Source organism: Condylostylus longicornis, unplaced genomic scaffold, assembly GCF_029603195.1.
Source record: "Condylostylus longicornis isolate FDR11 unplaced genomic scaffold, ASM2960319v2 ptg000084l, whole genome shotgun sequence".
Taxonomy (NCBI): domain Eukaryota; kingdom Metazoa; phylum Arthropoda; class Insecta; order Diptera; family Dolichopodidae; genus Condylostylus; species Condylostylus longicornis.
The window spans coordinates 5,575,636-5,592,684 of NW_026578052.1; the positions used below are offsets into that span (position 1 = coordinate 5,575,636).

General features: G+C 24.5%; 2 protein-coding genes and 1 long non-coding RNA gene across 3 annotated transcripts in view; 1 reads left to right on the forward strand and 2 right to left on the reverse strand.

Moving 5' to 3' along the window:
• The window catches only part of LOC129613498 (dual specificity protein phosphatase 15), an 85,444-nt gene extending 79,693 nt beyond the window's left edge, over window positions 1-5,751 (reverse strand). Inside the window, exon 1 of the mRNA XM_055527601.1 lies at window positions 5,467-5,751. The gene's annotated coding sequence lies outside the window, so the exon portion shown is untranslated. The remainder of the gene's footprint in view (window positions 1-5,466) is intronic.
• An 8,492-nt stretch (window positions 5,752-14,243) lies between these two features.
• On the forward strand, window positions 14,244-14,756 carry LOC129613528 (uncharacterized). Its single transcript, XR_008697322.1, has 2 exons — window positions 14,244-14,491; window positions 14,556-14,756. It is a non-coding gene; the product is annotated as an uncharacterized LOC129613528 (long non-coding RNA).
• A 160-nt stretch (window positions 14,757-14,916) lies between these two features.
• LOC129613527 (28S rRNA (cytosine-C(5))-methyltransferase) lies at window positions 14,917-16,524 on the reverse strand. Its single transcript, XM_055527634.1, has 2 exons — window positions 16,152-16,524; window positions 14,917-16,090 (listed from the first exon to the last, which is right to left on the reverse strand). The coding sequence occupies exons 1-2, from the start codon at window positions 16,422-16,424 to the stop codon at window positions 15,017-15,019; spliced, it is 1,347 nt and encodes a 448-aa protein (XP_055383609.1). The 5' UTR covers window positions 16,425-16,524; the 3' UTR covers window positions 14,917-15,016.
• Between the last annotated feature and the right edge of the window lie 525 nt (window positions 16,525-17,049).

Here is a 17,049-nt window from a genome sequence, read left to right on the forward strand (position 1 = left end):
GCAAAGAAATTAGGGCAATAAAAATGGCAATACATAGTCAGTCAATTATTTCATATTTCCTCTAAATATTAATATTTGTCACATTTATCACTCATTAAAAACAAAGACCCTAATATTCAAACTCACTGCGCAATAAAATGTCATTATTTTTCTTGTTTTACACAATTTTTTAATTGTAATGACTGTAATTACAATTTTCTTATGTCAAATCTTGTATAATATATGTATAAAGTCGTAAAATTTTTGTGACTCAAAGTTTCATTACTTAAAAATATCGAGTAATGAGTTCCATAGAAACTAATTTATTCTCCAGTACAATGTGCAATAATTACAATTACAATAACTCCGAATCAAGTCTAAAAATGCCTTTATATATATATTTTAATAATATGGTATTAGTTGGGTTGTATTTTAAATTTTTAAATGGTATAATCAAAAGTGAAACACCAGCACCGGATCTACCATATATGCAAAATAAGCAAATACAATGGGTGCCGTTGAAAACTTAAAAAAGAAAAACTATATTTCAAAAAAAAAAAAAATTTCCAATTTTTTCCGCATGTATTTTCCAAAAAACTGGGTTCACTTTTTGTCAGAGCCGGGCCTGGCTATCACTACTAAAATATTGTTATGGAATTTTAATGCTATATAATTAATTTCTATGTATACAAACTCTACATTATATTAATTAGCTTTATTTTATTTTTTGAAAGAATTAATCAAAAAGCAAGCAAGATAAAAAAATTTTCATGTACATTCTAAAGAAAAATTACATTTTATCAAAAGAAATTTTCAGGAGCGTTAAAAATTAATTAACATAGACTAAAGACAGTATGAGATTGACATTATATGAGATTGTATGAGTTTATGTACGGCAATAATTATAACAAATTACAATATATGCGAAAATTTCAATAAATCTTATGAAAAAATACGACATTATTCCTAAAATTAAGGTCATTTAAAAATCAATTTATACAATTAAGAATTTAATGTTTAACAATAGCCCAGCTGTTTAAATATGATATAAGGCTCATTGTCATCTATTGTATACTAGTTAATTGTGTTTGTATAGCAATTCTTTACTTAAATCTTTACTCAGTTTCTTAAAAAAATGAGAATTTTAAATTGAAATATTGCCAGAAATACTTTAAACAATATCAAAAGGGCTTTATCTGTTAAGTATTTCCTTTGTACTATAGATATTTTTTATATGTACTGTTATATTTTGATAACATAAATTTAGATATTTTGTGTACATTTTAAAATTTTGTGTATTATGTAAATTATTAAAATGTGACAAGGATAATAAATCAACTTAAATTCTTTTAACCTGTAGAATTCAAATATTATGTAGAATAGGATCGAATGTACCTAATAGTTTGTAATAGAATTTACCTAATAGTTTGTAAAATTATACATTTCTCTTAAAAAATAATAATTTGGAATGTTTTCATTTTATATTATGTTCAAAAATTGCATATACACTAGGGTACAAATCCTTGTAATTAATACAAAAAAGCTTAGCTAGCTGTAAATTAATTTACATTCTTCCCCTGTAAATATGCAATATTTTTTCGTTCTTGTTTTTATAAAAATTTAACAAAGCTCCTAAATCTTTCCTAAAAGAAATGAATTGCCGAAAATTTGTATTTTCCTAATATGCGAAAACAGACAATAATATGCGCGAGCTAGAAAATGGGAAAAAGTGTTGTTTAAATAAAATAGAAGATCTCATACATATTATTAACTTATCCTAGGCAGACATAGGTGCAGAAAGACAGGTAGAAAGGCAAACTGAAATAAATTGCTCAAAAAAGTTTTATTTCTGGTAAACAGAGACTTGATTCGTCCAGAGATTTGACTTTCAGACCCACAATAATATGGTTATAAAAAGGGTGCATTCGTTACGAAGTGGCCAAATGAGTTTTCTGACACCTACTTTGGAAAATATCGGTATACTTTTCTTATGTTAAGACCATCTTGCAGTTTGTGTGTAAACTTTGGATACCGTACCGTTCTCTCCTAGATCACTGATATGGTTCTTATTTATCAACAACAACTAGAAAGCTGTCTTATAGTAGAAAATCAAATAATTTTTGGGTTGGTTAAGCTCTTCAATATTCCTCATCACAATACAGTCTATAATAGGAATGAGCCGATAACTAAGATGTTGCGCGCTGTCAATTTTAATTCTGATTATTTTATTTTATCAATTTTATTTTAACGGCATCTATAGGCGAGACTTTTGGAGGACCCTATATGTTTATTATCAGTTGAAAACAGTCATACGAAAAGTTTTTCTGTTGATAAACTAATTTGGAGTTAAACACTTTTATAAGCTTTCTACATCATACCTCCCACTTTCTACCTCATACCTTTTTGAAAAAATGAATTTATAAAAACAAACGTCGGCTTATGTGCAGCTTCGTTAATAAACTTTTAAAATTATGGTACTCTAAAAGCAAAAATTACTTAACATAAAAGAACATTTCAAATAAACAAAAAAGAAATATAAAACAAATTTATTCAAAATTATTTTTTATTAAAAAATTAAAATGTGTTGCAAAAAAAAAAGCTACAAGATTTTTAAAGCGATTATAAAAAAAATTGTTTTTTTTTGTTTTTCATTACTTTTCACCATAAAAAAAAAAAAAGTTGGATTTTTTCCGCCACAAATCTTTTAAAAACATTTTTATGTTTACAATTTTTTTATTATTTCTTTTTTTTGTTTTAAATTATCCTTGACGAAATAATATTTTTGACTAATATGCAATCGCATACAAAATCGTAGATGTAGAATGAGAATTTTCGCAGCATAACTCAAGCAAATATTTAACTTATATGTATGTATGTATGTTCATGTTTGTATATAGGAAATGTTGTATTTACTATGCCCGTACCTACATAAATACCTAATATAATAATATTGACATTGCAATTGAATAGAGTTTTGCATTAAAAAAATTTTTCATTCCTTTAAAAATTTTCAGATACTGAAATAACTGAATAGGATTTTAAGGAAAATTTCATGAGAAAACCATGAGGTGGTTAGAACTGAATTTCGATTCTATACTCGTATTAGAAAATTTTTCTATAACTATATATTAAGAATCGTAATAGGAATATTTATCTATTCTATAGAAATATTTTATCATGTAAGTTTATGGTTGACTTCATAGTTAATTTCTTCATTTCAATTTCAATAGATACACGAGCTCACAATTGTTTATAAGAATAAATAAAGACGAAATGAATCTAAAATATTTTAAATTATTTTTTGCATCAAAATCGTATTTATTTAGAAATTTAGAGTAAATATTTACATTTTAATTCGAACGAAATTTGAAAAGTAATATAAAGTTTCTCTAGTAGAAATTTTGTTATATAATTCTTGGGTTTTTAAAATTTAATTGGAATTTTTGAAAGTAGGTGGTATCGAATTGATTCATAAATCATCTAAAAAAGTAAAGTTGTTTTACTGAAGAATAATTTTACAAAATTATTTCTTAACTCTATACTAATAAATATTGTACGAAATGAATTGCGCTATCATATTGTGTAGGTTAAAACATGATATTCAAATCAAATTAAGAAGACAACTATGTTACGAATTCAATTTCGAAATTAAAACTGTTTGCAGTCCAACCTCCGACCCACGAGGTGATAGCAAATTTTACATCTGCCGCTTACTCTTTTGTAATTACTTTTTTATATTTCTCTCTTAAACTTTCATATTCTCTGTACCTTCATACTGTCTGTTACCTCTCTTAATCAGTGTAAATTTTGTTATCATACATAAAACATTTACGGAGAAATTGAGAAGAATTTAAAAAAAAAATTGAGCTGCGACTCTTTGACTTCGTCTCAGATTTCTCGAATCCGATTCATTGACTCTAACTCCTTCAGTATTGCTATCATAGTTTGCATATATATATTACTTTGTAGAGGTAATGTTTTAAGCTAAGCTCACTAGTCTATGATCGAAATCCTCCAATATTATTTTACGAATTGAAAAAACTTTTTTTTTTAATTACACAAAATTAAGAATAAATGTTTATTTTCCGTTTTCAAATTTTTATACCCGTACGAACGTATGTTCGAAGGGTATACTAAATTTGCCTTACCGTTTGTAACGCTAAGAAATAACGGTGTTAGATATAGACTCAAGTGTATGTTTTTGATCAGCGTCAAATTCTGAGTTGTTTTAGCTTTGTCTGTCCGCCTGTTTGTCCGCCCGTCCCAACGATAACTCAAAAACTAATTTAGCTAAGTTCACCAAATTTTCACAAATGATTGATTGTAGTAAGTGCCAGAACTCTATTAAAAATTGGACATGATCGGATTGCTGGTTCGGGTAGCTACCATACAACTTCAAAATTTATTTGGCTATATCTCAGAAATTATGAAAGCTGTGGTATTGATATTTCACACAAGCAAATATATTATTAGTAGGGCCGATGTGTTTCATAAAATTCGTTAAAATTTCTTGGCTCTTTCTGGTAAGTGCCATACAACTTCAATAGTAGTTTGACACACAGTATTTTGAAAAACACAGTACTGAAATTTTGCATAAATTAATATAGTAATACGGCAACTTAAAGTCATAGTCTGTCCCATAATCAGTTATGGCACATTTATTCGCACATATTATAACAAATTCGTACGGGTATCACAGAGTTGACAAGGTAAACTCTATTTTTTCTCGTTTTTATTATTTTTTACAAGGATTTTTATTTTTCTTCAATTTTCATCTAGTCTACCGGGAATCACGAACTTTTTTTTTGTTTTCCTGGAATTTGCATAATATATTTTTATTTTAAAGAGAAAAAGCATGTTAGCTATATTATAAGGATAATTATATTATGTTAATTAAATTTTGTATCCTTGAGAAAATTTTGTATAAAATCAGAATTTTTTTTTTGTTTGCAAAATTTTTGGGAATTAATCGACAAATTGTAAAAAACTTTTTAGTTAATTATGCAATTTTAAATTTTAAGTAAAAATTTCTAGTGAGAAAGAAAAAAAATTTTTTGTAAAGAACTTGACAAAATAACAAATAGTTTGCTTAGAATGCAATGATTTTTTCGAGAAAAATTCAGTTTTCAGATTGCGATTTCTTTATTTAATTAGAAACATGGCACGTGGATGGGATTATACTAATACTATAAGGAAGTTTGGGATTTTGTATATGAATTTTTTCCCATATGACTTAAAAATATTACTTTCCAAGATGATTCACCTAAACAACCAAACGATTGTCCGTCGGTCGTCCCATTCTTACTGCCTCAAACAATCGAAGTAATTGATAGCTCTTTTCTGTGTTTAAAGCTCATATATTCTTCCCAGAGTATTTATTACCTGTAGCTTGGATTGTAGAGTAGTGAAATTTCAATTTTTCGAGAAAGGAATCATTGAAATTAATAATGAAAAATGTACAAATTAAATTAAAGAAATTTCACTTACCTTTATTGTAATGTAAAAACTTTAATAAAAATATAAAGTGTTGTAGTTGTAATAAAAATTTATAATCGCTTTTTTAAAAATCAAATACATATATCATATATATAGCACATATATGTATATATGTATGTATAGCTATGTAATAACGTGCGAGTATTTTGATTTTTTAAGCTCACATAATATACGAGTATATAATGGAAAATCACATTTTCTTCTTACATATTCAAATTTATATTATTAAACATTGTTTTTTTTTCTATATTTTATTTACACATACATATATGTATAGAGTAAATATATATATATTTGCTATTGTTATACATTAAACAAAAAATCAAAATAATTTTTTTTTTTTCTTTTAATTTCTCCTTACAATAACTTCATCTTTTGTTATCTTATTAACATTAAATATATAGGTATGAATATAAAGGTACGCATACAGGTGTATAAAAGGAAAAATATAGTTTTATAACAGGTATTTGAATCTACAAAAGGAAATAAACAAAAAAAAAAACAAAATGGAAAATAAAGAAAGAAAAGAACAAATAATTTTATTAAAAAAGAATCGAAATGAAAACAAAAATATGATTACAATTTGTACAATATAATTTTGTTATAAGATGAAATACAAACAAACAAAATCAAAATAAAGGAATACAGTAGAAATCTGCTCTAGTGAACACAATAAAATACGGGCTACTCATACTATTGAGCCGTACGGGCTATTCATTCTTTCTAATTCTGAAGACGTTCCATTGGTTTGGAAACCAACGTTTGGGAAAGCGCGCTGCATGGTTTTTAAAAAGTGTCGTCTTCCCCCCGCTCAAAGAAATATACAACATTATACAGTAAACATTGCACATTGCGTATAATAATCACTTTCTTGTAACTTCATCATTATGAATGCAAGATAAGTCATAGAATTAAAGCCTGACACTACACTTTCAGCTTTTTGTTTGGCAATATTTGTACGCACACGTTATCAAGTTAATTTCACTATAAATAGAAAGAAAAATATCTTTGGAAAGCAACTAATGAAAGCATTTTTTATGTTTTTAATGGCGCCCGTTTTTTGGGGCGCTTATTGCAAATGCTTCCTTTGCATAAATGGTATAGATCATATACTAAAGTTAGTGTTTTCAATTGGATGAGAAGTTCATAAAATTGAGTGTTCACTAGATCAGATTTCTACTGTACTACTCGTATATATTTATATATATATAGTATTTATATTTACATATATACATAACATATAAATAATAACAAAAAAAAACCAAATTGTTTTACATACCGCATAAAATGTTACTAAGGCAATTATTCAATTCTATATTAATATATATATATAAATGTAAGTATTATATATGCTCTATATATATATATATTATATAGGGTATATAACATGTTTTTTTTTTTATTAAATATATTATAAATATTCAAAATATTCATACATTTTTCTTTTCAATTCTCTTTTTTATATTATTGAGTATATAATATGGTTTGTGTAAGAAAATATATAATAACACCCTCACAATTCATATATCATATATATTTATATTTATGTACATATACAAAAGCTTCTCTATTTTAATATTATTATTATTATTTTTACTGTTATTATTATTAACAAACAAAAAGTAACAAAGTGTATATGTTTTCCTTTTTGTTTTTACTTCTTATTTACTTTTTTCTCTATTATTTTTATTATATATATATATATATATATATATAGAATTAGGAAAAACTGACAAATTTTCTTTGCGAAGAATGAAAATCTATGTTAAGAATTTTTGCACTGGATTTGCTATATATATTACATATATACTTTTATTTAAGTACATATATATTAAAATATTACATGATATATATTCTCATTTAAATAATAATACAATATTATTAAGAATATTTAAATGAATATATTCAATTTTTTCTTAGTTTTTAAATTAAAAAAATAAAAATATACGATAGAAAAAGGTACACACAGTAATTGTAAGAGTGCCTATGCACCACACAAGATTGAATTTTTTTTTTGTTTTTTTATATTGTTACATGTGGAAAACCTTTTAATATTTTCTATATTATTGTGTATATGCTATAGGTATTGTCTAGTAGTCCACTATATATATGTATGTACATTTAACAAAAACAAATATTTTTTATTTTTTGTTCTATTTCTTTTTCTTTACGAAATTATTTTTAGGAACACAGAAATTCACTTTATACTATTATATATCATATATATATCATATATATATCATATGAATTTATAATAAAACCTCAACAAAAAAACAAATGTACACATGTATGATGCATATATGTATTTGGATATAGGGTTATTTAATGATTTTTAAAATTAAAACTTAAATAATAAACAAATGTTTTTGAAATAACAAGATTTTGAAAGAATGAAATAAAATTTAATAATTATTTTTTAATTTATTTTATTAATTATTTTATAAAAATTAAAATTGACATATTTTATAGAAAGATTATTAGAAGAAAATTATAAAAATTAATTTGAGAAATAAAGGATATAAGAACGATTTTCTAATGTAAGAAAGAAAAGGAAAAAAAAATAGACTAAAAATTTTTTTTTTTAATTTATTTGTTTTTTTTTTTTTGTTTTATAAGACTTTTGTTGTAATGTACGAAAAAAAAAATTATTAAATTAAGTTTTTCGTTTTTGTCCTTTTTATAAAAGGATATAGAACCGAAATGTAGCCGAGCTAAAAGTAGACTGAACGACGACTCCTTAAAAATTGAAAATGTAAAAATGAAAAATTTTTTTTAAAATTTTTTTTTTCTTTCTTTCTTTCTTTTTTCTATGTACAAACAGACGAAATAATTTTTTTTCTTGCTTTTTATTTACTTACACAAACTATAGAAACTACAATATAAAAATATTTATATTATGTATTGCATATTTTTAGGTACACTCACGCCCATACAAATGATATGAAAGGACTTTGCAGTACAGGAAACAAAAAAACAAAAACGCCACAAAAATCTATTAAAAATCTCTTTTTGCAGATTTTTAACAGAGGCAAAAGACAAACGAAATTTCAATTTTGTTATTGTTTTCTATTAAAATTTCAACAACTTACTGAAAAAAAAATATCGAGAGATTAAATAAACAGAGAATAAAGAAAACATGAATGAAAAATATAGGAAGAGAAAAGAGAGAGAGAGAGAGAATTAAATAATAAAATAATATTTTGTATTTGCTAGAGAAAAATTTTAAATATGAAAGAGAACTTAAAAAGTTTAAACCAATAAATATAAGATTGTTAGGGGTCAGTGTCACTATGTATAAGCGGTTTTAAATGTTAAAATATTCAGGAATACTATAAAAAAAAGGAATATATTATTGTATAAGTATATAAAGGATTGAATAGTTGAACTTTTTGAGAAAAAAATATAAAAAAAATTTTATTAAGGAACTTATTACAGGTATTGCGTAATATATGGGGTAAAGTATGAAATTAAAATTTAAATAGTTTTTCAAATTAATTTTTTGAAATTTTAATTAAGAACTTTTATATAAAGATATATTTATAAATATTAGAAATTTAGCAAATGCATAAATTATTACCATATACTATTTGACAAGAATCTTAAATAAACACTCATTTTACTAAATGTACGATTTTAAAACTAAAAGGTAAAAGCAAAAGTGTTATTCCCCATCAACTAATAAAGTTCACCAGCAAATATTTGCAAAAAATTAGTTAGTTGTGCTACACTATAGAGAAATTTGCTCAAATGTTATAATTGGCCTAAATATACAGATTTGACTGGTTTGTTCCCTAGCTAAATAAAGTTGAATATACACAAAATATTAAATAAAGCTCAAAATATCAAAATATAATAAAATGCTCATGGTATCATTGAATTTGTTCTGGAGTCAAATTTCTTTTGTTTGTCTTATACGGTCGGCAATGCTTTGAAATTTTAAACAAAAAAAATGAAAAAAAAAATTATTAAAGTGTTAAAAAAATATTTTCTTTAAAGACTTTTAATTTTTGTGTTAACATTACAAAAGGAAATCACTTGTACCTGACAAAATTTAGCTTTTGTTATAAAAATTTCAGTTTATTTTTTAAATCTTAATTTTCTCTTTTTAATTTCCTCACTTTTGTCGGAAAATCGCCGCAAAACATAAAAGAACATTATATATAATTATTCCTTTGTTATATAATCAACTTTTAGGGGCTAAAAGCGACAGGATTCTCTTCTTCTTCTTTCGAAATACAACGATAGTTTTAATTTTTTTTTTGTTTATTCTCTTTTTTTTTCTATTATCACTTTTCTGTTATAACCACATAGTATATTAATTTTTTTGTTTTTGTAATGAAAAGTGAAATAGAGGGTGGGTTTAACACAAAAAATATTGTAATACATAATGTACACATACTTATATATTAAACTTATGTATACATGTATATATCATTATGTACATATAGATGTGTGATTATGTACATGCTTTTAAAAATAAAAACAAATCTTATTTGATTCTAAGCGAGAGTAGGATTCGACGCAGAATTTTTTATTAATGTAATGGATAATAAAGAAAATATTGAGAATAACAAAAACAAAATAATAACAAAATGTGTGTAAATAAATCTGGCAAAATTTCTGCAAAAATATTCCCTAGATATTTTATTAACAAAAAAACAAAGAAACGAAAAAACCAAACAATTTTTGTGTTTCCAATTTTTTTTCCTGTTTTTTTTTCGTTTTTTTATTAAATAATCGCTTTTATTGTTTATATTTTCCTATATAGGTAAGTGACGTAAAATAGTATTAACCGCCTATGTTTATGCAATTCTTATTAATATCATATTGTTTTACCGAAATAAAGGATAGCTAGCTATTCCATAAAATGTTTTGATAAGCTATTTTTGCTTTTTTCCAAAATCTGCTGTTGCTTTTGTATTTTTGTTGTTCTTTTATCATTTATTTTATTGTGTTTTATTATGTTTTTGCTATTTTTTTTTTAATAATTTAAATATAAAAACATGTGCTTATTTCTGCAAAAGTACATAAATTTTCGAAATAACCAATGTAGCTGATAAATATAACAAGTATGTAACGAATATATATAGAGAATATTGGTTCAAGACCAAATTTTAAAGTATATAATTTTCTATTTTAAAACATAGCATATTTTTAGGCAATGGTTTTAATTAAAATATCAGAAATTTGTGATAATTTTAAATATTTTTATTATAATTCCGTAAAATTTTATTTATTTTAATATAAATAAATTTAAACATCATAAGGTTTATCAATAAATATTGTTATCAATAACATTATTATGTAAAATATATTTCTGACGTATTTTCGATAAAATTGCAGGTATTTAAGGGCAAAAACAAATGTTTATATTCAATTGATTTCATTATTAAGGTACATTGGTACTGACTGATTTTGTGTATAGTTGGAACATATGGAAAATCCACGTAGGAAAATGTGATTTTTTTTATATATAATAAATTTACATTTGTTATGTAAAGTTAAAAATGCATATAAGAAAATTAACTAAAGGAATTTTTAAGATTTCTAATTAAGATATTTAAATTAGTTTAAAGAACAAATTTTTATCTATAATCATACTTAGGAAAAATACGAATTCACTATAGTTTTTTCCTTTTTCTCTTTTTGATATACGGAGTAAAAAAAGAAAACGAAAATGCGACAAAAAAAAATATATTACAAAATATTTTTCCCAGTCTTTCCTTTAGATATAGCGTCTATTTGTCTAGACTTAATTGATATATAGGACATAAAAAAAAATTGTACGTCGAAAAACATTGTTTAGTAAAAAAATATCCTTGTTGATGAAATCACTTTTTAAAATCATAAGAATTTTGTTTATTTTTTATATTATTTTAAAATAATTTTAATCCTTACAATAATGTTATTGATTTAAAAATTTCAAATATATTGGAAAGGTTTATTGAGAGGTTTTAATATAAATTACAAATAGAGTTTTCCTTAAAAAAATATGTGTTATTTGTACCTAACGCAGCTATTTCAAAGTGCAATCATAATTCTCCATTCATAATATTTCAAACTAAAGAGGTCTTTGACACAGTAATTAAATTCATTAACACAGAATTTTTTGTATATGTATAACACACAGCTATATAATTTTCCTTATATAGTATAGTTTTCCTTATTCAATGATTCTTAACCTGTGGAAATTTTTTTTTGTGAAGCCATCAAACAGGAGACAATCAGCTTTCTATGAAGCGATTGTTAACAACTGAACAAAAAATTTGAAAATTAATAATTTAATGAAAATTTTAAAATAATAATTAAAGACACTATAAAACAGAACGGGGGTACTGTAAAACAATTGTACAACATATTTAATGCGCTACAAGTGTAAAAGTATACAAACATTAAAAGTTTAAGGAACACTTGTAGATTAAGTACTTATTAACCAACGTTATTACAAACCTTGTACAAAAAATATATTAATTTTATTCTGTTATACAAGAGACCATTTTAATCGTAATCGATGTTATTTGCCGAGAATTCTATATATAAGATGAAAATGAGAATGAAAATGTCTTCAAACTGGAATACCAAAATAGAAATTTAAAATTATTTCTGTATTTTTTTTTTAAATATATGTACAAATAAGTTTAATTTCTCTAAATAGACGATCAGAATTAAATTACTATAAACATGCAATTATTTTCCACTTTCATCTGAAACAAAATACATATATTATTAAAAGGCTATTAAATAATTTAAGCCTATCTAGAAAATTAATTATTAATAATAACATATTGTATTTAATTTTGATTTTTGATGAGTATAGTAGATAAATCATATATATGAGACTCAATAACAAAACATGAAGAAAATTTAATTTTACAATATCTTGTGATATACTATGTATACCTTACAACCCCCCTATATCACTAATTAGGACATGTTAAAATATGAATATAAATATTATATTCTCACTTTTTATTATACATATATGCATATATGAAAAAATAATGAGCCTTGAAAATAAAATTTATTATTTTTGAACAAGTACACACTTGCTTTTATTATATAAGAGCCCTTTATCATTAGGTTATATTTTGATTTAATTATTAAATTATATATTTGTACATATATAGAAATTAAATAAATAGTATAATGCATAGCTCATTCATAATACTTTTACCTAGTTAAGCATGACATTGTTCATATGATAAGATTTCTGCAAGAGATCATAATATCAGAAAAACGTTTTAAAGAGGATCATAATAAAGTATCATAAATAATAATTTTGAAATGTTTTTTTTTTTTTAATAAAGGATACGTTTTTTTTATGTATTTAAACATATTATATGAATGTATATATGTTTTATAAAAGTTTTGAACTCATTGCAGTACTACATATACTATGAACTTATACTATATTCATATGATGTCTTAAATTTATATTCTCATAAAGATCTTTGGGTTAAAATTTTAGTAAGTGTTTTAGTAATTTTGAATTAAACACACTTTGGCAGAAATAAAGTACTTACGTTTAAAAAATGTCTTCTTGCATTATAATGAATATATTCTTTTCATTTGATAGCGTCACATACTTGAAAAATCAGATACTACAAAATAAAAACCGTACATTTAAATAATAATTTAAACTAATATGTTTATTACCTGACAGTATTTCTATTCTTAAATTATAATTATGAAGAAAACCAAATCTTTAGGATGACGTGAACTTGTAAGCAAAATAGTAGGTACCCAACCCTTGCAGTTTTATATATTTTGAAAATAGAGATTTGCAACTAAACTTTTGAACATCTTAATAGGCATCCTGAGACTGAAGAGGATCTAAAGAATTTATCAGATAAAAAATTTACGATTTATCATATTTATTTTACCTTATATAAAAAATGTTTTTCTGTTGATCTCTCATGCCTCTTCGTTTCCATATTAAGCATCGATAGTGTTATATCTAAAATGTAAATACCGAAGTGAATATTGAAAACAATTTTTAAATATATGTAAGTATAAACATAGTTACTCGCTAAAAGTTTTATTTTAAAAACAAATTGCTTTTGACAATAATAATAAAATAAATGAGAAATAAATTTTATAAATTCGTTAGAAATATAACGGGAAATATTGACACAAACAATGAGTATATATTTTATATTATACTAAACAAATTCTAAATAATCTTCTAGAATTTAGAATGTCAAATTCAACAGATGTGTTTACACGACGAATTTTTCATTTATGTTTGGCATAAGTTGCGTTCCTGTTGACTACTTTTGGGCAAGAGGATTAATGAAACAGTCATCCTATAAACTCAGGCAATGAATATGGAATTAAAAAAGATTTTATTATAAAAGATTTGCATTACAATGCAAATTGATCAATAATAATCACGATTCTTCCAACAAAAATTGCAGAATTTGTAAATGGAATTCATCTTTTCCCTCTGAAAGAGTAAAATGTAACTTACTTTTTCAAGTTTTTTTAATATTTAAAATTTTTTCAATATTATATTATAATGGTAGAGTGTTGAACAAAAATTTTCCTAAATTTTCTCGCATTCTTTCAGTGCAGGCAAACGGTTTATAGTAAAGAATAATGTAAACAGCTATAAGAAACACAGCAAAATACGTAATACAATTTTATAATTGTGAATATTTCATGGACAGATGAAATATTTGGTTCAGTTGTGAATACTTTGTGACATAATGCTTAGATAAATGTCAATTCAAGAAATGTCAAACAAGTATGTTACGTCACATGTTCCTTTCAAATTAAGTTTGTTTCTGTTTGTGTATGAAATAAAATCGAGGTTCGAAACACAATATTTTTAAATATTGAAAAAAAGTTTATGAAATTTAATTTGTTTTGATAATATTTGACTCTACCAAAAAATTTTGAAAGATGTTTCGTATGCCACCACAAATGGACCCAGAGGAGGAGTCCAAAAGAGCACGAGAAGCAGTAAAATCTAATGTTTTAACCTTTATATTACTTTGCGCTGTAATAAGAATAGGTTAGTTATAATTATTACAATGGCTATTTGAATATTATCTACTAGAACAAATTGTTAATTTCAGCTCCAATGGTTATAGACAAGATTGGAATGGATTGATGAATCAGCACTAAGATATGTAAATTTTAATTATAAATATTAGTTTTACGTAAATAGTTACATACATAAGTATAATGATTAGTAATTTTTGAATTGAAAAAATTATATTTGTTATTTTCGAATCACTTTTATCAAGATTCATAATAAAAATTACTTTCAAACCATATTGTATTCATCTAAGAATTTTATGCGGGAAACAGTCAACACGTTCTTAGTATTTATATAAAGCTTATGATTTAGGAATATTAGACAAACCTCATATGAATGCAAGAATAGCAAGTTAGTAGGTAAGTACACTTAGATCTATCTGAAATCAGAAATTGAAACTAGAAATGCTTTGGTTTATAAATCGTGTCTTATCATGGAAAATCTTTATTTTTTTTAACAGATTATGAAAAATAGTCCTTTGAAAAATGTTAGTAATGCCTAATTGTAATCTGATTCTTCTTTTTTTCTTTCAAAGAGAGCTATGAATATCCCATCAGTCTTATCAATTTCTGGTAGAGAATACAAACAATGTTTTCCTATACCTTTATACTTAGTATCACCGGTATTTTTCCACATTTTCCTCAAATCTTTTTTAATATTTAATAGTTTAAAGTTTTGACACCTTTGCAAGCAAGTCTGCACTACAACTTCATTTTCCTCTGGATATAATGAGCAAGTTGAATAAATTACTTTTTTTACATTGGGAAAATTGCTTAAAGCGCTTTGTAGAAGCTTGATTTGCAATCCTGCAAGTTTCCATAATCTGTCTTCGTCTTTTGTTTCTGTACCTAACGTCAAACGATTTTGCATGCCAGAACCTGAGCATGGTGGATCAACTACAATATATTCCACATTGGTAAAATCTTCCAAATTTAATTGAAGAGCATCATCATTTATTGTTTTTACACATTTTGCATCTGATGATTTAACCATATTAACTAAAACATTATATCGATCAATATTACGCTCAACTGCAAAAATTGTTCCAGAATTTCTAATTAAATTTGATAGATGAATTGTTTTCATGCCAGGTGCCGCGCACATATCTAATATAATTGAATTTTCCGGCGGATTTAATAATTTGGCAACGAGACAAGTGGCTTTATCTTGTAGGGCAAATTTTTTCTTCTCTACATATTCGTTTGTAGCCCAATATTTTCTTGTTAAGGAAGAAAAAATAAATAATTCTGGAATATGAATGTCAATTGCGTATTCTTCTTCTTTTAGTTCTTTAATCACCCTTAAATAATCATCATAATCGTTTTCATCATAATTACATTTATAAAACCCTTCTCTTTCAAAGTATTGAATTGCTTCATCAATCGAAAATAAATTTGTATTCACTCGAATGTAACGTGGTTTTCCAAAACTGGGTTTGTTTTCTCTCTTAAATTTGTTTTCATTTAGATATTTGGATAGTTTTTCCTGGTATTCTAAAACCGTTTTAACAGGTCTCGATTCACCATTAAGTTTTTGAGTTAAAAAAAATAAATCTGTAATCAGCACACGACACTAAAAACATATTTTAGATTGTTACATATATCAAAATTTAATAAAAATTGTCATAACTTACTAAGTATGGGTTGAAACTTTTGTTATCTTCCAAAATTTTGGTTTCTGTAATTGCATTTTCTATAGCTTTCATGTTATCATTATATTTTTGAAATAATGGGAATAATTTATCAATTTTGGCATGCTTTTCTTCGTATATCAAACTTTTTAGTGATTTCTTTTTTTCAATTGCATTTTTGAATATTAGAGCTGCCCTTTTATATTGCGTTGGTACTTTTATTGAATGAACAAAACCTGGTTTGTTTTTTTTTCGTGTACCTGAATCAGTTTCCATATTATTTAAATAGATTTACATCCAAAACAATGAAAACTAAAAACGTATCTGATCTATCATAAAATAAAGCAAAATTAATATATAAACAAAGAGCACATGCATCAATGATGCTGTCATCTGTGTTTATTTGATATTTACAGGGATTTTTTATTCTCTTTCTAGTATATTGACAATTGTCAAAACTCTAACTTTAACACTTTAAGACCATATTAATTTTTTCTTCTAGGTTAATATTGATGTGACGAAACTCTCAAAAATATGAATGCTCTGCAATTGAAATATTTCTCCAAGAAACTTAGAAAATCTAATAGAATTGGTTTCTTCTTATGTAGTCTACCAGAATTTGTTTTTAAATAAAATGTACCTACATATATGAAGCATCATATTAAAAACTAAATACTTGAAACTTAGGAATTTACTTCTGAATCAGCTGTTCAAATATTTACATATTTCGGGAAAATATTTTTACATTTTACGCACAAAATATAATTGTACAACAAAAATTAAATCAAAATAAAACTTGTAATTTGAAATATTTCATTATATCATTCAATCCAAGTCTTTAAGATTAATTCTCTTTCATATGAACATAAAATAAAAAGCAAATTTTTCGGGCTCATTTTTC